This window comes from Scaptodrosophila lebanonensis, unplaced genomic scaffold (genome assembly GCF_003285725.1).
Source record: "Scaptodrosophila lebanonensis strain 11010-0011.00,11010-0021.00 unplaced genomic scaffold, SlebRS2 tig00000001-arrow-pilon, whole genome shotgun sequence".
In the NCBI taxonomy this organism is placed as follows: Eukaryota; Metazoa; Arthropoda; class Insecta; order Diptera; family Drosophilidae; genus Scaptodrosophila; species Scaptodrosophila lebanonensis.
The window spans coordinates 12,935,680-12,960,381 of record NW_022060529.1 but is presented as its reverse complement, the minus strand read 5'-3'; the positions used below and the strand labels follow the sequence as shown (position 1 = coordinate 12,960,381).

The window sequence follows — 24,702 nt, the reverse complement described above, 5'->3', positions numbered from 1 at the left end:
GCATACGAAAAAAACATATGTTATAGTTAAGAAAACGCCCGTAATCAGTCAGGCGATCGAATTTTCCTTAATTCTATCATCAGACAAGTTATGTGACAAACTTGACGATGTAGCTTTGTGTGGGCGTGTGGGCGTGTGGGCGTGTGGATGCGGGTCGGATTAAGCTAAATGTTTGAGTGCCTGAAAGGAAAGGGAAGGTGCCAGTATGGAGGAGAAGGGATTGCTTTGAAATGCAAGGAAATGTGATGTAAAAGAAAAGTGACAAGGCTTTGCTCCCATCTTGCTCACTTCGATGTATCCGTTGCCATGACCATTCCTAGCTCTACGTATTTACAATTGGGTTCCGTGAATGTGCCTACTCATCTATTTCACACCCGTTATGCTTCGCAGCCAGGGCTTGTAGAATGTGGTGCGCATGTAAACGCCAGGAAGATAGGGCGCCGCGCATTTAATGCCATGAGAAACGGTGCCGGCAAGCTCGTACCGCCCGTCCGGACGTTGTAATACCAAGGGACCACCGCTGTCGCCCTATATCGGACGCAAAAGTTTGATTAGTTGAGTCGTTACATTAGAGAAAAAATAAAACTAAGTACCTCGCACGAGTCCTTCTGTCCGTTGGCGTAGCCGGCGCACAGGAAGGAGTTGAGTATTTTCTTATTATGACCAGCGGTGTGGAACATTTCCTGGCAGACGCTATTTTCGATAATTGGCACCTGTTGCGTGACACATCAAGTTTTAATTAACTAAGTGTGCGACTGCTGATTGCTTGCTTAGACTCACCTGCACCTCCTGCAAAACGGAGGGCACGCCGCCGCCGTACTTCAGACGACCCCATCCTGTTACTGTGGCCATTCGGCCCGTGAAGTCCGCGTGATCGTTGGGCATGCAAATGGGCACTAAAGTAAAACGGAAGCCATCAAATGTGAGTGTCAGTTTTATTTTTATAAAATGCAAAAATAAACCAGAATTTTTAAGGTATTTTAAATATGCTCAGCGACGCCTCCTGAAATATTCAGACTTCAATGGAAGCCTTCTGCTCAACTAATCATAAAAAATCCCGCAACATGAATTTGTGTAGCTGTGTGCCTAAATCGTTTTCCCATATGATTTATGCGCGACAGGAGCTCTGAGCACACGTTTCGCGTAGGCAGCGATTTGCCAGGACCAGGAGCTGAGCTGCTCCTGCCAAGTGCCTGTTGTCAAGTCATGTGTATTTGCAAAGCTAGATAAAATGTACGCTCTTTAAATCAATGCTGAGTAAATACTTGAATCTTTACCGCAAAGTGCGTTGAACTTTTGTAAAATTCTAGAATAGGAAGCTTTAATACAAGTATATACTTTATTTTGGTTTTGTGTGCTTATGTCCTTCAAGATTATATACGCAGTTACATTTAAAATGATTTATTATTATTGATTTTCTCATTTTCAATAAATAGTTTTATGAACTTAAACTAGAATGCGTTTTTCTTTTAACTAAACAAAACCTGTTATACAATGTCTGGGAAAATCAAGGGAATGGATCCAAAACATCGCAGCCGCCTTTACAATAATTGGAAGGTGCAAAATGGCATCGTCACTATAAATTGACCTTTACAGACCCCGAATGCCACTCCAATTGAAAATGTTTGGGCAATAGGCTTCAGGGAAAACGAATATTTACTCTTCAGAAACTTTTCTGTCAAAATTAGCAAATTTAGGAGTCGCTTCCAATCGAATATGCTGAAGATTTGGTGGAAAGCATGCCAAGCGATTATTGACTCTGGGTGTGAATCAATAATTATTAGAATTATGTGCAAAAAGTTGTTTAAAAAGCACAATTACTCGTATATATATTATAATACTAAGAAGAAGATACTTAATTACTTAATGCACTTTTTTTCCATAAAGCTTTAATTTAAGTTTATGCTATTTTAATTTGTTTGCAAATCGAAATTGAGCGTGTTAAATATTTGCTGAATTTTAACCGGAAAGAAATTCACCAAAAATGGATTTTGTATATAGATATACTCTATAGTTATTATAGTATTATATAAGTCTACAAGTATATTATTATCGAAGCTAATTATATAGACTTACCTATATGTGTGTCGAATTGCACTGGACTGTCCAGCTCGAGTAGAGCCAAATCGTTTTCGAAGGTGGCCGGATTGTATTGAATATGAACAATGACGCTTTTGACATTTTTCGTAATTGGACGTTTACTCTCCAAATCACCGGAAATATCAAACTCGCCCATAACAGCCACCAGTGAGGCCAGAAAACTAAATTAAATATTACATGTTATGGATTGCGAAATACTCAAGGATGGCGCGTACTTACCCCGGTTGGCAATGCGCGGCTGTTATGACATAGCGACTGGTGATCAGGACGCCGCCACATTTGTTCTTCGTAAAGAGTCCGAGCCAAGTGGACTCGCGCACCAGCACTTGCCAGGGAAAGGCGCCAAAAGTTGAGCCTTTGCCCCCGACAATACGGCCGGACTTGACATGTGGACGTACGCCGCATTCTGCAGATGGGGAGTGAAATGTGAGGTTAGGAGTAGGGAGTGTTTAGAGAGAGAGAGAGAGAGAAAGATAGAAAGCGAGTGAGAGACAAGAAGAGTGAGCGGCAGCGTGAGGGCTTAAGCATTATAGAGCCATTTGTGTGTGAGAGATTTGCGTGTTGGTTCTTCGGGGTGGGTGGTTGATTCAAGGATTGATGACTAGGGCTGGGTGACGATAAGGGTTCAATGACTACGCTAGGGAATGGATGTAAGGAATTTGGATGACATGTGCTATTATTGGTGCCTGTGCGCAGGTCTCTTGCGACGTCGCGCTACATTTTTGTTGAACAATTGGGAAGAATTGGGATTTGGATACGTTTTGTAATGTGCATGAAGGGTTAAGAACAAGAGAAAACAAGAGAGAGAGAGAGAGAGAGAGTGAGAGAGACAGTTGTTTCGGGTCTATGCTTGTCTATGCTTCATTCACTCAACACTTACGGATTTTACGTCCGTTGGCACCGCCATACGAGCTGAGTGTGGCACCCTGATCGATTTCATTTTCCTGAGGATTAGGATTGACATCCTCTTCATCCTCCTCGTCCACAATTTCATCATCAGCGGGTCGCGCGGAGCTTATAGTTGTCGAGCTAACGCGGCGCGTAGGTTTTCGAGAAGCGGGTCTGCGAGTAGTGGAAGGTACGACGGTGGTTCGACGTGTTGCAGGCTTGCGGGTTGTCACTGTTGTCTTCTTGTTGGGCGCTTTAGTCGACACTCGTGTCACAGGTTTTTTGGTTGTTGCTTTGGGCCTACTTGTCGATGCCACGCGCACCGGCTTACGGGTGGGCTTGCGTGTACCGGTCGTGCTACCGCCTCCTGCCTGGTACGTAGAGGCCGTGTTGTTTGCATCGTCAATCATATCAGCCAGAGCTTCGAAGTTGCCCTGCAAAGAGGCAACCAGTTTGTGCACCAGGGTGTTCATTTTATCCTTCAGCACAATATCCTCGACAAAAGCGGGCGTGGATAGCTCAAGGTCGCTAGTCACAGCGCTTGATACTGCGGACATGTTTAGATTTGGATTGCGCACGGGCGGGAAGTTGACGAAGTCGTTGGGTGAGGTGTAGGTTTCTTCTTCAATGTTTGCACCGATCTTTTCACCGGGCACAGAGAATGCCGGATAGGTGGGTGTGGGCCCGTAGTAGCCAGGGAAGGCGGGTTTGTCATCGGCAGGCACCGCAAATACCGCTTCTGTGGTGGATTGTGTAAAGGCCGGGTGTACGTTGCTTTGCATGCCAAAGTAGCCCGGATCCTCGAAATCGTTGGAGCTTACCGGCTGCTGTTGGGTGTACGATACTGAACTGACACCACCGTTGCCTGGTCGTCCTGTCGCCATAGAGCTGTATATATAGGATGTGCTACCATACGCTGGAATAGGAGTGGTCGATGGGTATCCATTATTGGAATCAATCTTGCTGCCTCCGATTCCGTGTATCTGGGTCCAGGAGCTGGACGTGACTAGATTTATAGCTGTAGGCTTGGGAGTAATGAGCACAGTGGGCCTGGGTGGCTTTGGTGTGCCATTTATTTGCACAAAACCGGGCTTCTTGTGCGCACTGTAGTTATTGGTGGGGCGCTGGACATGAATTGGTGTCGAGGCGGTGGCATATATTGGAGGCTGGTAATTAGCCGGCGTGGAACCAATAATGTTCTCTGCTGTACTTTGAATGAAGGCGTCCATCTTATCATCAGCCATGAATAGAGGTGGCACTTTATCGTAGTGATAGTCGACGGTAGGTGCTGGACGCGGCGTACTAGGACCAGTAACATAGCTTGTGGATACTGGCTTTTTACCTCCCGGTTTTTTCGTACTGGTGCGACGAGTGGGAGAGCTAGCGATTTCCTGATTATAGCTGAGAGAGGGTTGCACACCTGTGTCCTCGTTATAGCTCAGGGCGGGTTGTGCAAGCTTTTGTGGTTTGTTATAAGTTGCGACTGGCGCTGTTGGCGGTTCCTGGTAAACCTGTTGATCCTCAGGTTCATCGTTATAATTGGCAGCAGGCTGGTTAAAGACATCTCCCACATTAAAGTTATTGGCCGGCTGCGTCGCAGGTCGCCTCGTTATATTTTCTGTCGTGCTATAGGAAGCAGTTGATTGAGCTTCTTGATTGTAGTTATTACTTGGTTGCTTAGCGACCTGTGGCTTGGGTGTTTTTTTCTTCGTATTACTATTGTTAGAGGGTCTCTTAACACCTGGCCGCTTGGTACTCGGCCTTGGGCGTGGCTTCGGGCTTGCAGTCACCAGTACAGGGCGCGCAGATGAAGTTTCGTACACCACGTTGTCGTATTGAGGTTGAGATACCGGAAACGCTGCAGTCGAAGGAAGGTAACTAGCCGTTGAGGCAGGTCGTGTATATGCAGGAACTGGTGTGGTCTCAGAACCTACACCGTAACTAGCCAATTTGTCCGGCTGCTGTGGTGAAGTCTGCTGCTGGTAGCTATCTGAAGTTCCATCGGCATACTGTTCCTGGACTTTTGTCGTATGCGAGGACACAGAAACCTCTGCGGGCACCTGGCTGTATTGGCTGGATGGTTGCTTGTTGTAGTTCTGCATTGTGATCATGCCTATGTAGGATGCTACAGGTCTATTCGGCTTGTTTGCGTTGGTAGTTGGCCGCAGGTATACAGGTGGAGATTGAGGTTCTTCAGGGTATGATGGTGTTGAAATCTTCTGATAGGTGGCCTCGGTGCTGGCAGGGGCAGCGGATTCCAATGAACTGACAGACTGTTGACCATATGCCGCAGGTTCGCTAGACTCTTCTTCAACGTAGGAAATGTCAACGGGGTATGCTATGCCTACAGCCGGCATTTTGTTGAATTGCGAGGTTTGTGGAGCCACTTCAGCAGCTGCGTCATTGTAACCATTTGAGGGAATTGTATGCTCATCCAGTACCAACGACGAATCTTCGCTATAGCTGGGCCGGGCTGTAGGCTGTTCAGCAGCTTGTAGCGCTGCGTATTCGCTAGATTGGGCCGACGTTTCCAAAGCCTCTTGTTCTTCCGAATGTTTATTGTACACCGCATTCGAATTAACGCTGGTCGTATAGTCGCTAGATTCTTGCGTCTTATCAGCTTCGGAATTATAGTAGTTGTCCATTGGACGATTGGTATCGCTTTCCTGATAGTAACTGGCTGTCGATGCTGGTGGGGCAGGCCTTAAAGTAGTGGTGTCTTCTGCGTATGCGTTTTGTGGTGCAGTCTGACTGACTAAATTGTAGCTGGGTCCATGGCTGGTATTGTTCAGTTGCAGTATGATGGACTCAATTGAATCTACGTGCGTGGTAATTGAAGACACAGTTGTTGGGCTGCTCTGGACATTAGATGGACGCTTTTCACTGGTAAAAGTCTGCACCAATACATATTTGTCCTCGGCGGAGGAAGCGGGAGAGGAAGAGGAGACGTAGCTTTGTTCGGAAGGGTGTTTAGGTGGGTCCGCGAATACCGGTTGCGGCCCATAGCCAGTGGAGAACTGCAGATCCTCTACAAGGTCGGCATCAGCGCCTGGATGTGTTATGTCGCTGTGTGTGAATTCGCCGCCGTCTAGTATCAAATGGTTATGGTGGTGCATATTCGTGTGCTCCGACTGATGAGTGGGGGCTGGTGATACCGGCTTAGGCTTCTGTTGATGAACTGGGCGTTTCATGGTTTCGGCTAGCTTCTGTGTCTCAGGCAGTAAAGGCTTTGGCTTTGAAGGCGCTTGTGTTGCTGGTGGCTCTTCTTCAAACGAACTCGACTCGGAGCTGGTTTGTTCGACAATACTGCTGGCAATCTTGGTGGGTACCTCTGTCGTAAACACGATATGGTCGTTCTCATGCTCTGGAGGCAGAGTGCTCAGTACTTGCATGACAAAATCATCGTTGTGCGGCGGTGACGATGGTGATGAGATCTTCACCGAATGCTTGTGCACATGAATGGCGGGCGGTTGCTTCTTTTGGGTGTCTACGGCATTGGAACTCGACGCTTCGTTGTCCGTATTTAGAGTCGCCTCGTTCTCCAGCTCGGCAGTGGTGCCAGCCTGAGTGACACCGTAAGAATCTTGCTGCGACTGACTGGCGTGCTCCACCACATATCCATTGCTCGTTGTGCTGCTGCTTAGTTGCTGATAGACCTTGTCAATGTTCTGCTTATCGTAGATGCTATCCTGTTGCGGTTGCTGTGCCGATGCCGACGGATACTTTTGTTCCTGGGACTGGCTCTCACTCAACTGCTGCTGCTCCCCATAGCTCTCATAGGACTGTGAGACGGCTGCAGCAGAATTTTGCATATGGAGCTTCTGTTGCTGCTGCTGTTGGAAGTACGAGTTCTGCGCATCGTTGATTAGCGTGCTGGCCAGTTCGTTTGTCTGTGGTATTTGGCAGCAAGCCCCGAACAAAAAGCCATCCATACAGGCTCCGACCACTTCGCCACCGCGTTGGGCGCATTCGTGATTGAACATGCAGATTGTGGGTCCATTGGATCGGGGGTCCGAGCTGGGTAGTGTCTTCGTAGCGCGACAATGCTTTGGTGTTATTCGATAGCCGCCAAACAGTTTGCGTCCACCTGCAACACAGACGGGAAATTTCCGTTAATTAGTTAGTCGGTCATTAAAAAACGCAAAGATAAAGGCAAAGAGAGTTAACTGGGGTAAGTTCGATTTAAACGCATCTTAATTACGATGTCACTCAACTTCAGCATGGCACAGTCAAGTGGTCTTAATTGGCTTTTCCCTTGAAGCAGGTGAAAATGTGCAAAGTGCATAAAATTCTTGAAACGAAAGTGACACTTTTGGCCAGCAGTGACAGTTTGAAGTTACCTTTTTGTATACTATGTATTGTTTTTTGCCGCTTCTTTTATTACTTTGTGCGATGTTTTATATTTTTTCTGCGTTTGACATTTTAATTGTGCATTTCAATGTTAATTATGACAACAGAGACAACCAAAGACAGCCAACAGCCACAACAAGATTCAATTTACATACTCGCACTGGAGGCAACGTTCGTTGCTCTGCGAGCCCACAAAAAACTGCGGAGGGCACTTGAAAAGGCAGTCAAGTGAAAGTGCCCTCCAACTGGCAGAGCTTGCTGTTGTTGCCACTCGTACTGCCATGGCTGATGTCAAAGTTCACGGCAGCTAGTGGCATTGCTTGCGTCGCAGTGCAGTTTCCTAGGCAACCGTAAACGGCTAAATTTGACTTGGTTGCATTTCTGCTTTCCAGTTCAATTAACAATTTCCCAACAGGAGGAGAAAAGGTAGCAGCACAGCTTGCAATTGAATTTACTTGGCATTCATTTAGTTGGCTCGAATAGATTTTCGGCTCAATTAACGAGGCATCTTGCACGACCACCACAGCCAACTGGCTGTAGTGTGTAAAATCCAGAGTCAGTGAGCTAGCTAAGCAATCGACCAGATACAAGTATTTTAGCCAGAATCGACCACATCTACAATTTCGGCTAATAGCCAAGAGTTTATGCTGACAATTAACACTTCAGGCGCTCTGTGCTCCACTTTGACGGCCGTGCGTGCCCCCATTTGTTGTGGTCAAGGCGTCTCGAGGCTGTGTCAATGTTTGTATGTTTTAAGAAATGCCAGAAATTGGAGCAGAGAACACGCACACATTTTTCTGTCGATTTGCTATTTGCTGAGCTCTCTATGGACGGCGAAATCAATTAACTGCACGTTAATTAAATGAAAATCGAGCGATATCGAAAATGAAATGCGTGTATGCTGAGCAACTTACTTAAAATAAATATGAAAAATCAAATGATTCATTTTTACTTATAAAACACTACAGTCCACAATCATTTAATTCAGAAAGCGCAGAAATCATAAAAAGAATCAAGTGAAAGTAAATATCGGCAACTTTGAAAGCGAGCAGAAAACAAAATAGTATCTGAAGCACCAATTAGAAGGTCTGCTTCAACACTCGGACACTTTTAAACAATACTATAAAACGTAACGCATAATTGAGAAAAGTGACAGTGTTTGTATTTATTGCGGCACTTTTCGATTTTACCTGCTCGGTCGCACGCACTTTTTTCCTGTTCTTGCTTAATAAATATATATGTTGTCTCATTATTTTAGAGAGTTCGCATTTTAATGCTTAGACAGTCAAGTGCTCTCAAGTGTTCTTCCGCAAATCGTTAAAGCCGTGTAAACAAAAGAAAGACAGCCATTCACAAAGCACTGAGCAGATAACATGAGAAAATGACCGAGGCTGCTCTTTTGGAGGCAACCGCTCTGTTAAGATAACAGCGACTTAACAGTCGTATGTATTAGCTCTGCGCAGCGCCATGTGAGCGTTGCTGTTGTTACTGTAAACGCCTTCGGGCACTAATTATAGAGTTTACCATAATTTGTTTCCTTAATACAAACAAATTGGTATAGGCTCTCATTAAAATCTTAGGGCATTTGAATTGAGGTTGGAGTGAAGTAAGCCATCGCTCCCCTGTTCACAAAATAATCATAGCATTTTATTGTATTACAGAAAAGCAAGCATTTTACATTAATATTTTTCACATCATATTTTTTTTTACCATTTTTTGAAAAGGTAATGCGGGAAGTAAGTACTTGCAACATCCGCTGTAATAATTTGACCTTCACAGCTTATTAAAAAAAATTCCTTAATCCGAACATTCAGCTACTTGGCTGAATAAGGTTCATTAAATATGCTAAGAATGTTCATGTGCACTTCGGCACGAGCAGTTTGTAAGAGATTTGGGGGAACACCTGCTTGTTCAGCATTATAAATAACAACATCAGCTATAGCGTGAATAACCTACCAATGTAGCTGACGCAGACGCAGCTATGTGTGTATGGAGGAGACCATGCACGTGACTTTTTTATTTTCATACTCTACATCCATACGTTAGGGTGAGTATCTTTATTTTCTAATCATGCACCTATCATCGAAATATGAATCTAGAAAAGCATTGAATCAGTCAACTATAAGACAATTAACTTCGCGCGGGCATTCCACAGACGTCTAAGCATATTAGGCTTGTTTCCAATTTCCGTTATATTCAATCCTATAAAGCACCAAGATATGTTTTTAAGAAGCATTGTTATTATTTAGAGAAAGGCCAGGTATTATACAGAGTATCCCATGGTCAGGGCAGCTCAGCTTCAACGTTCTTTTTTATCATAAATGCTTATGACTTCATTTTGTTTCTATCTGCCTATAGCCGCCCGCAGGTATTTTCTAATTCAAATCAATTTCTTAAAGCGGTAAGCAATCAGTGGCAAAGAGTAGTAGCAGTTTTCGGATTTTATCACAGGTTAATACCTCGTGTCTTTGACCCTAATTAAGGTAGAGCAAGCAACGAGAAATTCAAGTCAATGTAATAATCACCAAATCGCATGCAAAATAGGTTACAGCATCGCATACGAAGCACACATACATACATATGTAACATACAAGCACAGATGCGGAGATACAAAGATACATATGCAAATACAAAAACAACAAGACGGCACGCACTCATATCCACATCCATACAGATGCTCAGGTGAACGAAAGTGTGTCAAACGCCTGAATAAATTCGCACAGCGTTAAAGATTTTTTGGTATTTATTGGAGGAAAAAGTGCTGCAAAGTGGCTAAGAAATGAGATAACAAGTTTGTCTCCAAAAAATATTTGCAACAAAAACAACAGCCATGCAAAATTGTAAGCCAGTGGTCGTTGGCGTCGTCTCGATAGGTCGGAACATCATTAATCATGCTTGGAAATTGGCTCAATAGCCAAATATGGTATGTTGCATGCTGCGTTTGCAGCCGCTTATTTGCTGGTTGGTGGCAATTGACTCATCAACAAAATACATAATTTATGTGTCCGCATAAGAGAATCTCCAAGACAGGGCATCTACTGGTCCACTGTGGAACCCTTGGGGCAATGTTTGGTCAAGGCATTTAACAGTTATAAACAGTTTGCGTTGAAATTGCAGTGAAATTCATGAAACGAGAAATGGAAATTAATTATAAATATGAAACATGCTGCACACCATACAGAGTGGAGAGCTGCTGAGCACAGTTTTTAAGATCTTTACAGAACTTGTTTTCATGCCGTGCTCCCAAAATCTCAGACACACACACACACACACACACACACACACACACACACACGGGCACAAATGAGAGCGCTTAAGAGCGCACACATGCCAACACTTGAGCTGCTCGCGCTCTCTACAAGAATGTAAACAAACGAGGCGGTTTAACGGTAAATTGGAAAATATTATCGATCAATTAGCTCAATGCTGCAAAAATACATACACACACACACACTCACACATATATATACTCGTACAAGCATGCAACGTCTCATGTATGAAGTAGGCTCGCGATGTATTCACGTGCGTGCTCGTGTGTTTGTGCCAAGCACGAAGTGCTCGAAAACGTTCTGGCCAGTTTGCATTTTAAGAAATCTTGCTCAGATTGCATTGTGAAAGTGTTAAATGTTTCACGGCATACATACTTATTTATGGCCAATTATAATTAACGGAAATGTTCAGCATTTTTGTATGTTAGTGTTTAAGAAAAACCATTTAATAAACTGGGCCATTTGTTATAACTTCATTAGGTTTTTAAAGTATACTCATATTTTGTGGAAAATATATACCAACGTTTTTTAATACATTTCCATATGCAATATTTACATTCTGTTGTAAATACCCTTTATTAAATTAAAATGTTATAGGTAAATACTATATGTATACATATGTATATGATCAGTATGACAATATAAAACGATAGAAACAAATACAACTGCCCGCCTGTATGAAATGCGATAACTTTTGAATCCAAACAGCTAGTTGCTATAGGATCGATCGGTACACAAAATCTTTATTAGAAGGATAACTTTCGTTTATGGGGATATCTTAAGCAAATCTAGTTTTCAGAGGTTTTTATAATGCCTCGTAGTATCTTGAATGGGTGACAAAGGGTCGAAAAACTTTAGTGCTTTTAAAAATATTTCAAAAAAATATGGTTCAACTGGTAGGACTTTATCGTTCTACGGGTTCTTCATTATTTTATAGAAATAGTACATGCATACATTTATTATTCTGAAAGCTAAAACATAATTTATTATTATGCTTTTATGTTTTTTTATCTCCCAAGCCTATTTCCTAATATATCGAAATAGTTTCCCTTATTGTTTTACGAAATTTTTGACCATTTCTTCTATGACAGGAAGTAGGTTCACGCTTCTCTTGCGCTAAGAAGGTTTCGTTGTAGCTCAATTCATCAATCTAACTAAGCAGAGAGGCAAAGTTATATGCTTTTTCTAACTTCTTTGTAAACTCTTGCATTAAAGTTGAATTTTCTCATTAGTTTGCTTTTCTACAGAAATACAGGCTTCTCAGAATTAAAAAAAGATAGTCAGAGTCTTGGTGGTTGCATTTAAATAATTACATGTATTCTTCATTTTTATTCAGTAAATATTTTAACAATTTGCAATAATAAGCATGTTAGCATTTTTATTACAATGCATTAACATATCTTTTGCTCATTAAATTGAATTGTGAATTTTCACACACCAATTTTCCTGCCACATTAGTAAAGTCATGCATGGAAAATGAATGTGAATCTGGTACGGGTAGTGTGAGTGACTGTTGACTTGTGGCTCATAAATCGTTGAGGGAAATCGTCGAAGTCGATACAACAATCAGGTGTATAAAAGAACTTGTCGCTTGACTTTGAATTAACATAAATCATTTGCGTACAAAAAGCCAAATACAGGTAATTTCACTTTTCATAGAAAAACTGTTTAGCCCATTGTCTTTGCGATGAATCGCTTGATTTAAGCCACTAATTATGAGCCGTAAGCGAGAGTGCTCAGTTTTTCAGGTGCTTGTCTTGCCAGTTGTTCGTTGTTTTTCATCTATCGTGCGCAAGATAATTTCAATTTGTTTGTATTTTTTGTTATTCATTTGGCTTTTTATTAATTTTAATGGGAAGTCGTCGCATTTGTTCGCTTTTCTTTGTGAGCAGAAGTTTTTCCCTCTCGCATCATATGTTTGTTGTTTGTGTGGCTGTAACTGCGTGACAGAAATGGAAAGTTTCTCGACTTCTCTGTGCAACAAAATGAATGTGACCTTTGTTGTTGTTTCATGTTTTGTTTCGGCAGCATCGCTTATACTGTTTAGCATTGGTGCTTCTACTACATGGTATTTAATAAAGGCAACCATATGTATGCTCATAATGTGGTCCGAGCGATAGAGCAAATAGAGTGCAACGCTCCAATGCTGCAGCTGAGGCGCAACAAAACATTTTTATTAATCATGTAATAGAAATGTTCAGCATGATGCATAACTGGCTATAGAGCTGTTGCACGCTCTACTACGCGCTCTGCGAATTGGACTGTGGCATGTTTGGACTATATAGTGATGTGCATAGGCGAGCTGCACTTGAATTACATAAAATTGCATTTGAAAGTCGCTGCATACTCGTCGTACACGCACATACTTCCTGTCGTTGATTCCAATTGCAATTGGTCTGGGACTGTTTTGCTGGCTGACTTTTCTTGGCTTGCTGTCGCCGGCAAATTGGCACACAGCGCCAGCACCAGCACCAGCGTCAGCATCGGCATCGGCAGCAGAGACGCCAGTGCCGGCAGCGACGTTGGCGTCGATTTGGACATGGCCTACAGCATCGTCAGCATCTTGTCCATTGGCTCGACATTGCTATTTGTGCTTTGTCGCCATTTACTGAACAACGTCGTCGTCGCCGTCGTCGTCGTCGTCGTCAGTGTAAATTGTAACAGTGACCCAAATAAAAAGTGGCAACCAAAAAGACCGGTAAAGTAACAGTAACAGTGAATGTGCAAGTGCCGCGGCAGTCTGGCCAACTCGGAGGCGATCTTGTGCGTTCGCTGGGTGTATATTTTATACACATTCCTATACAGACACACACACACACATACATATCTGCACTTAAGCTTTTACGCATGTATGTATGATCGAGCATAGTATCGTATGTACACGGGCAATTGTAATAAGAACTGTAATTTTTGTTGCTGCCAAACCAGAACTCCGCACGAGAGCCATGAGAATGGTAATCATAGTGTCAACTAAAGTAGTAGCCACAAAACCAGCAGCAACAACAATAACATGTGCCGAGAACGTTTTATTACAAGTTACATATAAGACATACATAGTATACAAGTATATGAATATGTACCTCTGCCGTTTTCTTTGTATAACATGCGGTCCAAATTTTCTCGCTTTTTATTATTGTTATTATTTTCTGTAGACTTTTACCAAGTCATGTGTTTGGGAGCACTTGAATTCGCTTTGAATGCATGGTGAGAGCTCTTCTTTTGTACGCATAGCTACCAACATGATTGTAATTTGTTGTTTCTATAGAGTTTATTGTGAATTGCATAAAGAGGTGGAGGTGTAATTGAAGTAATTGAAAAAAGGACAAGGAAACTCTTCAACTCTCAAAATTATTTTGATTAATTCATTAATGATTAAAAAACTAAAAACTAAAACTAAACTAATCCTTTTATAGATTTCTGGAGATCGGGGCTCTATATTGTCTATATACAGGTTGTGTACTTACGATTAGTTAGCGAAAACTCATTTTAGTTAATGGGAACGGGAACAGTATATTTCTTATATTTATTTTCATTAAACACGAATAGTGGTTTTTATTTTCAATTCCATTCGATTTTGAAACGCAAACCCTATGGCGTAATGGAAGAAAAAATTAAATCCTCATATCAAAGAGCTCAGTAAAAGAGATTGCATACTTCCAACAAGAACCAAAATTATTTTTTAAAACTTGTTTTTTAATAACAACTAAGACTGAGAAAGATGATGTCTTGGAAAAAGGTCTTTTTTCCTTTTCTAAGATTATCTCTATGATGGAATATTTGGAATAAAGCATGTGGTCTTTAATTTATAGCTAAATAGTTAGCGTTATAAATGATCGCTTTATAATGTATATAAAAATTGCTTTTGCCATTGTAAAATGTAAATAGCTTGAAACAAAAGAAAGTGAATCTATGTCGGTTGAAGCTTTTAACTAGTTAAATAGATTGCATTGGAATTAAAACTGACAAAACAATAGTGTTATTGATTGAAGTTAAGCGATGGTCACATTTTTTGACTGAATTTTAGCATTTATTTATGGGACTTTTACTGTCACTCGTTTCTTTCAATTTAAGTGACAGTTTAGTTGTTGTGCTAATATCAAAAGCAATTAAAAACAAATAAAAATATCATCAAAATATCAATTGATTGAAAATCCAACGATGCTCATCGCTACTCAACGCACAAATTGTGCAAACGAGCAGTGAAAGTTGTGCGGCCGCAATAAATGACATCATTTTGGCAATAGCCCCGATTCCAATCGATTCCAATACGCGCTCCACTCACAAAAACCAAACACACACAACGAGCATTTAACGATGAGAATGTGGCCGGCCGTAAAGGAAGTCGCTGCACAATGAAATCAAATGAAATGAATGAAAAGTCTAGAAATGCACATGAAAATAAACACGAACGCGAATCCGAATTCGAATGCGAATGCTGTGTCCGCTCAGAGAGGGAAGATAAACAGCCAATAATGTGTACATATGTATGTATTTATGTATGTAAACTAGCATTCACATGCGAAAACAAAAGCCAAAGAATGTGTGGAGTCATGCAGCGGAAGCGACGGCGGCAGCAGCAGCAGCAGCCGCAGAGGCAGCGGCAGCGGCAGCGGCGCTTACTGAAAACAGAATTTCACTTTCACCGCCAAACATGTCAAAACAAATTTGACGTTTGCTATGTATTTCCTGTTAGATGTTGCCATAACAAAACGCATAGGCGCGCTGCTCTTAACTCTTTCTAATGGGTTTCTGTGCCGCCGCCATCGTCGATGTGTTGACAGCCGATAATTTGTAACTGCCACAAGTGTAGCTGCCACTGCTGCTGCTGTCGATAAAAGGAAGCAGTAGAAAAGCACAAGAGCCAACAAGCTACCAAAGCGGACAAGCAAGCCGTAATAATAGCACTTGAAACAATGCTGATGAGCTTAAAAGATAAACTTACAGACAACACAAGATCCACACACACATTACACATGTCTGCGTTCTCATGCACTAATAGTTTCAACTTCAAAACCGACACCAAATCGAGTTAAATCGAGTCGAGTCGAGTCGAGTCGGCTCGGGTCGGATCTTAATCACGAGCTTAAGTCAATGCCTGTGAGTGTAGGAAGTGCAGTTGCAACAATTGGTGGCGTGGATTATTTTGTCGAAGGTGAAATGTCGCCTTGTCGCGACAATTATATCTTTGCTGTTGTCTCTTTCGGCGCTGGTGTTGTTGATGGCGGCACTTGATGTTCATGATCTGCCACTTTTGTTACAGTTTTAATGTGATTGAATTAAGTTTATGAAGTGTAAAACGACCTGTGAGAAAAATGTACAAGTACCAGCCGCTCAAAGTGAGCCGAAAATGAAATTAAAGAAAGTAAAGAAATGTAGCTTTCACATTAATTTTGTTTGTGTTTGTAGAAATGTTATGTGGCTCTTATGAAATAAAACATCAGTGCGAAACCTAGCAAATGATTTAAATTCTATTTTGAAAAAGCTATGGTTGTACACCACAGTTTAGGCGTGTCAATCGATTAGTTTTAATAATATACATTCTGACGAATTTTTGAAGACCAACGAATATGACCATGGAAGAATAGCTTTTGTTATTCAATCTAATGGTTGCGCTACAAACTTTAAATCCTAATACCTGTTACTTTTTGATAAGCATTTAAACAACAATTCAATTTAAAAAGCACTGAATTGCAAAAAAAAAATAGAAAGGTATAAGAGAAGGAACTGTCATCAGTGTGATTATTATTGATTGAATTCTGTAATGCTTTTTCTTTAACAAATTTATCGTTTATTGATTAATATTTACACATGCATGTAAAGCTAAGGAACATTGTGCGTACTCGTATTTCAATATCAATACATGGCTCTTTAAATCGGGATAAGCTCTAAACAGACAAATATACTACATACGAGCATATTTCATTCTTCTCATTAACATTTTAAATCGGTAATATATGAGTATATTTCATTTTTCTCATAAATATTTCAACAAATAGGAGGCGTCAGTATGTCTGAGTAAACAAGAGACTTGTGCAGATGACTTGAACAAGCATTTCATTTGAAACATTGCTTTTTAACTAAGGAAAATCGGTAAATTGCACAACAATTTGCCAACAGCTATAGATAGCAGTGCTTAAATATGCATACAAAATGCAAGACAGTTGGCTGAAGCATTGGTAACAGCAACAACAACAACAAGAAGAAGAGTATTTGCTCTAATGACAAGCAACTGCAACTGCAGCAGCGTTCAGCTGGAAGAGCGGTAAAAACGTGATTTAGAAATTATATTGACGCCGCGCAGAAATGCTGACAGACTATCTGACCGAGCGCCTGACTGGCATAAGCTTCCTCTGGCCAAATTACCGCAAAGTCAGCCCAGTCAGCCAGTCAGCCAGCCAAGCAACCGGCCATTCAGCCATTCAGGCATTCAGGCGGGCAGCCGACAAGTGCAAGACATGGCCACAAACTGGCACACGCTTCTTGCCCAGAACTTGTTCGCTCTTTGCCAAGTCTCTTGTTTATTTGGTATATCATAGTGCCAGCGCTACTGGCCAAGACATTTTCATTTCGCAGGCAGGCAAGCAGCCAACGGCCCTCGGCCAACTCAGCGCTCTGAAGGTGCAACGTGCCAAGTTTTTTCAAATCGAATAGAAATTGAAAATTGTTGTTCGTGGCACATTGTACTTTGCCTGGTGCCTGTGTTGTTGCTGCTTTTGTTGCATTTTGTATTTACGATTAATGAAGCTGCCTGCGTATGCGATGATTGCCATTTGTGGCACTGCCAGTTTGTATCGCTGACACAGCAACTTGCAAAGCAAACGGAAGCTGTCATTTTTCCTTACCGAACCAACCTAGTAAAGTGTTTGTTATACTACTATATATAGAATGTTTTGATTTTATCTGGTGGTACGTTTTTATAGGCTAAGATCTACAAATAAAACTAAAGGATAATATTGAATCGAAAATTAGAATCTCATTCGAATACTCGCAAACGAAAAGAAACGGTTCAACTTCATATTTTCTACACAAAGTTCAAAACTGTCTAACACGATTCAAATATTTGTTGACATACATTTGACATAAAATAAATATGGAATTTTGGAAGTCTGCTCTTTGTTTTAGTAATGTAAAACAAATAACGTATTCATTAATTGATTAATTTAGAATGTTGGTTAGGTATTTAAAGACATTCTTTAATGAAGAGTCTTGCTCACAATACCATTTAAAAAATTACATTTGTATTCGATTTGTCTCTAAATCAAGCACTGAATTTGCTGAACTGAAGAGAAATTTAATTTGTTTTCTATTGCACTTTTGCAAATAGAATGGCATTTGAACAAGTGATTAAGGCATTGTTGTTGAAATTTAAAATACTCAAAATATTTTTAAATTCAAATTAATATGTTAAAATGAATGAAGTGATTTGTCAGCCCGATGTGTACAACTTCTAATCATACAATTATATAACAATTTTGGCAACCTTTCTATATTACTTTATCAAATTTGCACACATATAAGTAATACATTTTCTTTTTAAATAATTCCCATGCAAAGTTACTGGCTTATTACTCTCATGCGAGGTATTATTTTATTTTGTTTTAGATGCGCTAACTCATCCCATCATCATTAAAAGCATAATCGTTACTTGTCGTCGTTATTTTTTCTTTCTGTACAAGTATCAGGCGCGTGTGTGCCAGTGCCTTTGATTTGAACTAATAACCTGGCACATTAAAAATTTGTTTCACTTTTTAAATCGTGGACGGCGACAATTAGTACGAAAGCAGCACATCATCTGCAAACAAACAAATAAGCGAACGAGCGAACAAAAAAAAGTGTCACAAGAAAGCGTGTGTGGCTGTGCTTAGACTTATCTTTTTGCCAATTTCATAAAGTTTCTACTTTTCTGCTGCTCTTGCTGTTGTTAGTAGTGTTGTTATTGTTGTTATTATTGAAGGTAAAAATGGCATAAAAGATGTGCCATAAAGAAAGGCAGCCTCACAAATGTAGCATAAAATGAACTAAATAATTGCCAAGTGCGTACAGGTGTGTGTGTGTGTGTCGGTGAGGAAAGCGAAAAAAATTTCCTAACGATATGTTTTTGCACCTAAGATTTTCATGAGTACACTATACGTGGTTGTAGTTGTTGTTGGTGGTGTTGATGATGCTGGCTTATTTGTTCATTTATTGACACAAAGGCACAATTTATGTTTTTGCTTTTTGCTATTTGTGAATATGCGTATGTGTGTGTGTGTTTGTGGTGGTGTGTGCGTTGGGCTTTCACTCATGCCAAGAATCAAGTGCGGCACACACACGCACACACACACACAGCACAGCACCTGACATGATTTGAGCCGCCAATGAGAACGAGCCGTAACATGAGCTTGCAATTTGCCAAATTGATTTTCTTTCATCGAGCGACAAATGTGCGCGCAGTCTATAATTCTACATTTTTCAATTATTGTGCCCCATGACTTTCCTCGACCAGCTTTGCCTTGAATTGATGGAAATCAATGGAACAATGTCTGCCATTGTCGTCGCACACTTACCGCCACTCGTTTCAATTGATCTAAATCCACTTGTTGTCTGCACAAATAATGCGCCTATTATTATTAAAGTTGTTAAAGCGATGGAAAGTAGTTGACGTTGTGGTCTTCGTAGCGCACTTCTTTTTGCTGCTGCTGTTGTTGTTGTTGCTGTTATTGTGGTAGTTGTTGTCACCAAGAATAAATGCGACCGCGACAGCGACGTCGACGTCGACACCGACGCTAACGTCGACGTAACCCACTTAAACATGTTTTCAGTTATTTCAATGTACACACTGGATACACTCACAGCTAGACCGAATGGCAGCAATAATTGTTGTTGTTGAAATTGCTGTTTCTTGTTGTTGCTGTTGTCGTTTTATGGCCTTCTTAAAATTCGGTTGTTTTAATTTGTTGTAAATATGTTTCGTAAAAGACCCGACTAGTTGACAGATTAGTGCAAAATGTTGTTGTAGTGGCGAGGGTTGCGCGCGCTTTAGTTTTACCGCTATGCTCAACTTGGTTAAGCACAAAACGAAAGACTTAGGCAACGAACGCGTCTGGCTTAGCGCGCAACAATTGAAATGTTACTATATTTTTCAAGAAACAATTCTTGAAATCTTTTCTAGTCTTCAGACTGGCCGAACTTTAAGGCCAAGCTGTAACACGCGCACTTAATTACGTAGAATTGGAATTTTGTTTATTGAAAATAATAACAATAAAGTGATTTGTTTGGTGCACTTCATAAATCTTTTGTTTTTGTTTTAGTTTCTTTTGTGGACTTGACGAATTTACAGTTGCTCATCGTCCGTTGTGTTGTGAAAAGTCTATCAAGCTAACGCGCTAGCCAGCCAGTTAATAAAAATCCGCGCATGCGTCCGGTCAGCTGAACGCTCAACGTTTGTCTGATTGTGGACAAGCGTCGCCAACTGCGGCAAAGATAACGGACCTTCGCCACTGCCACTTTTGTACGAAAACTTTCACTTTAGCGCACAACGGTCGTCACTCTAGCTAGCCCGTGATAGCTCGTGAGCGCGTCGAGCACACGATTGTGTGAAGTGGCGCTGGTGAGAGAATTTGTGGTGAGTGACTGGAGAGTGCGCTCACTGTACAGTACGTGTGAGTATTTCTATGACGCGCTTAAATGGTAAACATTTCTATTTCTACTTCTTGTGCCACCGAAAACCGATCACCGATTCCTGTTTTCTTACAGCTTTCTTTCTGTTCTGTTCTGCACCACACACTGGCTCGCACACTCAGCTCGCAACGACCGCACGCGTGCACATTTCAAACTCAACTGAAACGGTTGGCAGCCTGGCGTTGCGGTTAAGAGCTGTTGTCCGCTAACATACGCCCGCTGTTAATGTTACGCTCATGTTACGATCATGTTAATGGGATGTAGTAATTGTTGTGATGTTGCTGTCATTTGATGCAGTGACATGCGTTTATTTGCTTGTTTGCTAGAGTTATGTGCGAATATGTCTTGCCAAAACAATAAGCCAGATTATGTACAAAGTGTACAATTATTGCAACTGTCGCCATACTACCAACTATAACAATGCTGGCTAGCCAAAGCGTAGCTTTCTTAACTTACTTTCGCTTGGTCAAAGATAACAATATCGCCAACTACAATAATCTGCTCATATAAATGTACATTGACACAGCGCCATCATCAACGTCAAGTTCCCAAAAACAAATAAACATACACATGGCGTATGCGCGATTTACGTGCTCGATATGTGCGGCATATTAAGCAAGGTTATCAGAAACACAGATCCACCGGCTCACTGCACCGGCATTTTTGTTTTGTCGCAGAGCACACATTTCGATGGTGCACTTACACTGTACAAAAACTGTTGGCGATTCTTATCAGAAATGTTGCATGTTTATCACTCATTTAATATTATTATTTTAGAATTAAAAAAAATATCAAATTTCCGCTTTTATTACTCCTTTTATGCTTTTATACAAAATATAATTTAATGAGGAACTGATTTCACACACAGAATTGCATTTTTATATACTGATACTTAGTTATATTTAATTTTAAGTTGAATATTTTAGTAACAGATTAGCTTTTCTATATACTGATAGTTATATTTACGACATTTGTAATATATTTTAACGTTGCTACATTTTTGCTTCTGTTTATTTAATTTTAAGGTGAATATTTTAGTAATAGGTTGGTCTTAGATCGCAGATTATAGGTTTAAAATAAATAAATATGCAGTATAAATTTATATTTGTTAAATGATGAAACATTATACAAAATTTAACTTAATGAAGAAACTGATTTTACACACAGAATATATTATATGGTTATATTTACGACATTTGTAATATATTTTAACTTTGCTACATTTTTGTTTCTGTTTATTAAATTATAATGTGAATATTTTAGTTATAGGTTGGTCTTAGATCGCAGGATTACTTTCTTTGATATAGGTTTAAAATAAATAAATATGCAGTATAAATGTCTATTTGGTAAATGATGAAACATTGCGGGCATGGTATTATTAAACAGTAAGAGTGTTCCAGTGGTATCGCATCAAGATCTCTAGCATGAAAAAAGCAAGAGTTGCAACAACCACACATTAAAATCTGTCCGTGGCAGGCGACATGGGACAGCCAACCTGTCGTTAGCATTTGCTATTTCCTTGACCCAAATTTCACTAGTGTGTGGCTTTGCTTGCCACTGCCATTAGTTGTCACGCGGCGCCTTTGCGCCGTAGAAAATTTGCGGGAAGGCAGCCAGTTTGGGCTTGGCCTGCTCTTGGTGTGGACATGCGCGAAAAAACATTAACTTAAACGGCTTTTGTGCGCTTGGTCAAGCGTGGCGAGCTGTTGGCTGGCTCCGTTCGTTCCCTACCAAGCCAGCCAAGCCGCTGCGCCTCGCTGCTCACTCTACCTAGAGTAGACAACAATGTACTCGTATGTGTGTGTGGAAGAATTTCACTTTCGATATTGTCGTGGTTGTGATTGTTTTCTTTTCGTGTTTGCCTTTTGGGTTTTGTCTTGTGGCCGTTCAATGACAGTATCGACCGCCACAGTGGCAACTATGTATTGAAATGGAAACCGTTTAGAGTGCTGGAAAACAGTTGTAGTGGACACGTGTGTGGCAACAGGCTCTCGCTGTTCGCTGCTTAGAGAACACTCCGTCATTTTCATCTTTCTAATCTCTGCCGACACTTTATGGTGCACCTTTTTATGGGCTCGAGAGTCGGTGCATTTGTAAAAGTTTTTTCACACCTGGGCTGCTATAAAAAATGAAATTAAACCGACACATGCTTCTAATGGCGTTTTAGTGCACATAATGAGCCGACAATGTGCCATGCAATATTCCCATGACATTTCGTATAAATGTGCGTGGGATGATTGAATTAGACTCGCTTGAGCGCTGGATTAGAAAGAAGAAAAATGTGTATTATAATTTGAATGATTTTGCCTAAAACAGAGCCCTGCCCAAAACGACAAATCGCATGTTAAATGAAATGCCGAAACACTTTCACTTGACCAGTTGACCAGTTGGCCAGTTAGCCAGTTAGGCAGTGAGGTGTGCACATTTACAGCGAAGCTCGCACAAACTCCATAGTCGGCTGCTCTACTGCCTGCCTGCAAAGAAGATGCCAAAAACTCGGACTCGACCCATAATCAAAGCTGAAATAATGAAAAATGCTGCGCCATTCTTCGCATAAAAATCTTTGCTTGGCCAGTCGTGTGGTTTTGTGAAATTACGTAAGCAAAACCATATAAGGTGCATAATAATGCCGCCTCGATCCGCTGACAATTTGAATATATGGCATCAAAGTGAAAAAAGAAAACAAACCACATTCGAATCAATAAAAGAGCTACAGTTTCTACTTTGAACTCCAATATGCAGACGTAGACCGATCGGCATTTTAATTAATCTATTGAATTAGCATAGCATTTAGTAACGAACATGTTCGCTGCGGACTCTAGCCTAAGAGAAAATGCACCCGAGTTCAATTGTTATTATTGCCTTTGTTTTCCTCCGCACACACGATCGAGTATCGAACTTAAATCTCACACAAATCATGTTGGTGATCCATCAAAATGTGATTGAATGAAACTTTTATTTAACACATCTGTACAAATATTTTGCGCATAAGTAGCGGGGGGCCGTCGAAACGATAAAATCATCAACAAAATTAACGACGAGTGAGCGACAAGTGTGTAAAATTGGCTTTCTTAGGCTTTGCCGCCTGTTGGGATTGCCGCACACCATATTATCATTCACACCAGATCGGCTAAAATTGAAAGGGAGAAGCCAAGTTGTAACTGACTTACGAAATTTGTATTTCTAATTTTGACTTAGTTTGACTTTATCAATATTACACAACAAATAAAAATAACTAATTAATTAAATATGAATGGATAAGTATTATTGTGTAGCTGAAGGATTAATGGATTGTAAATGATATTGCTATTGATTCTGAGTGTTTAATACCCATTGGATGACTATACTTTACTGAAAAACGAAACCACCTTTTAATACTTTAAATATTTCTTTGTCTCATTGTAAATAATTTTTAGATATATAGTACTAAGTAAAAAAAAAATTTTAATTATATATGATTTAATTTGAAGATCTATACATATGTATTAAGTCTTAATATTAAGACTTATTAATAATTAGGACCGAATTTTTGCTGGTTTATAAGTGCGGGTAAATATTACGTGTGCCTGATAAGAAATCAGTGGTTGGCTTTATTTGAACACGACGGCAATAAAATGTGTATAAGGCGCCATTAAAATTAAAACCTCAAACACAGCCAACAAATTTGCATTTAAATAAATACAGCGTTACATGATTTAATCGAAATTCGTTTGTTTTATTGCGCCCCTGCCTGTTGAACAAATTTCGCAGCTTAGGCATTATTAGTTCGATTAATTTGTTTTCGTCGGTCTAGCCGCCTTTCACACTCTTTGGTGCTTTTGCGTCGCCATTCGTTGAAAACGAAAGTTCATTACGTTGAATGGCCGACTCGGACTTAATCTAGACCTGGGTCTGCCCTGCGATCGTGGCATATAATTTTTTGCTCGCTCACGACTTTCGTGCCATCGAACGTTGGTCGGCGAACCTTGTAGTTGCACATGGTGTGCAGACCTGCTGGCTAATCAATCATATTGATGAGCCGAGTTTTGATTTATTGGTTTCAAATTAGGGATTAATTTTTTTTATTTTTTTGAGCATGTGTGCGTAGTGTTTTTGATTAATTAAGACAGTTTAACGGCGAATGCCTGGCGAGTAAGTAATTTGAAATATTTCTTTCAACTTATTGCGATTTAGACAGGCCCATTATCTATTGAGCTTTCCATTTGCATGCAGAGTTCAGTTGCCGGAGCTACGATTGGTAAGCCGAAGGCCTTCACATTGGCTATGACTATTTCAAATACAGTTTGATCTACAGAAGTTACTAAGAGTTCACACACACCTAAGTAAAACAGCAATAATTTCACTTTTAGCAAGTGGCCATGTTTACATTAACAAGAGCAGCAGCAACAATAAAGAAAAGAAATTTCAGCAGCACATTAGAAATGAAAGTGACCAA

General features: G+C 40.6%; 1 protein-coding gene across 1 annotated transcript; it reads right to left on the bottom strand.

Annotated features, from left to right (window-relative positions):
* Positions 1 to 363: 363 nt before the first annotated feature.
* LOC115619969 (serine protease lint) lies at positions 364 to 19,934 on the bottom strand. The gene is made up of 8 exons (XM_030513005.1): positions 19,925 to 19,934; positions 19,154 to 19,285; positions 2,981 to 7,075; positions 2,320 to 2,506; positions 2,077 to 2,261; positions 781 to 896; positions 594 to 713; positions 364 to 528 (listed from the first exon to the last, which is right to left on the bottom strand). Exons 1-8 carry the CDS (start codon positions 19,932 to 19,934, stop codon positions 364 to 366), a joined length of 5,010 nt encoding a protein of 1,669 aa, XP_030368865.1.
* Positions 19,935 to 24,702: the final 4,768 nt, after the last annotated feature.

Excerpts from the sequence above, each read along its gene's own strand:
- LOC115619969 (XM_030513005.1), bottom strand. Across the intron at positions 897-2,076 it reads GCAATTCGACACACATATAG|TGCCCATTTGCATGCCCAAC; the intron begins GTAAGTCTATAT and ends GTTTTACTTTAG. Across the intron at positions 529-593 it reads GACAGAAGGACTCGTGCGAG|GGCGACAGCGGTGGTCCCTT; the intron begins GTACTTAGTTTT and ends CGTCCGATATAG.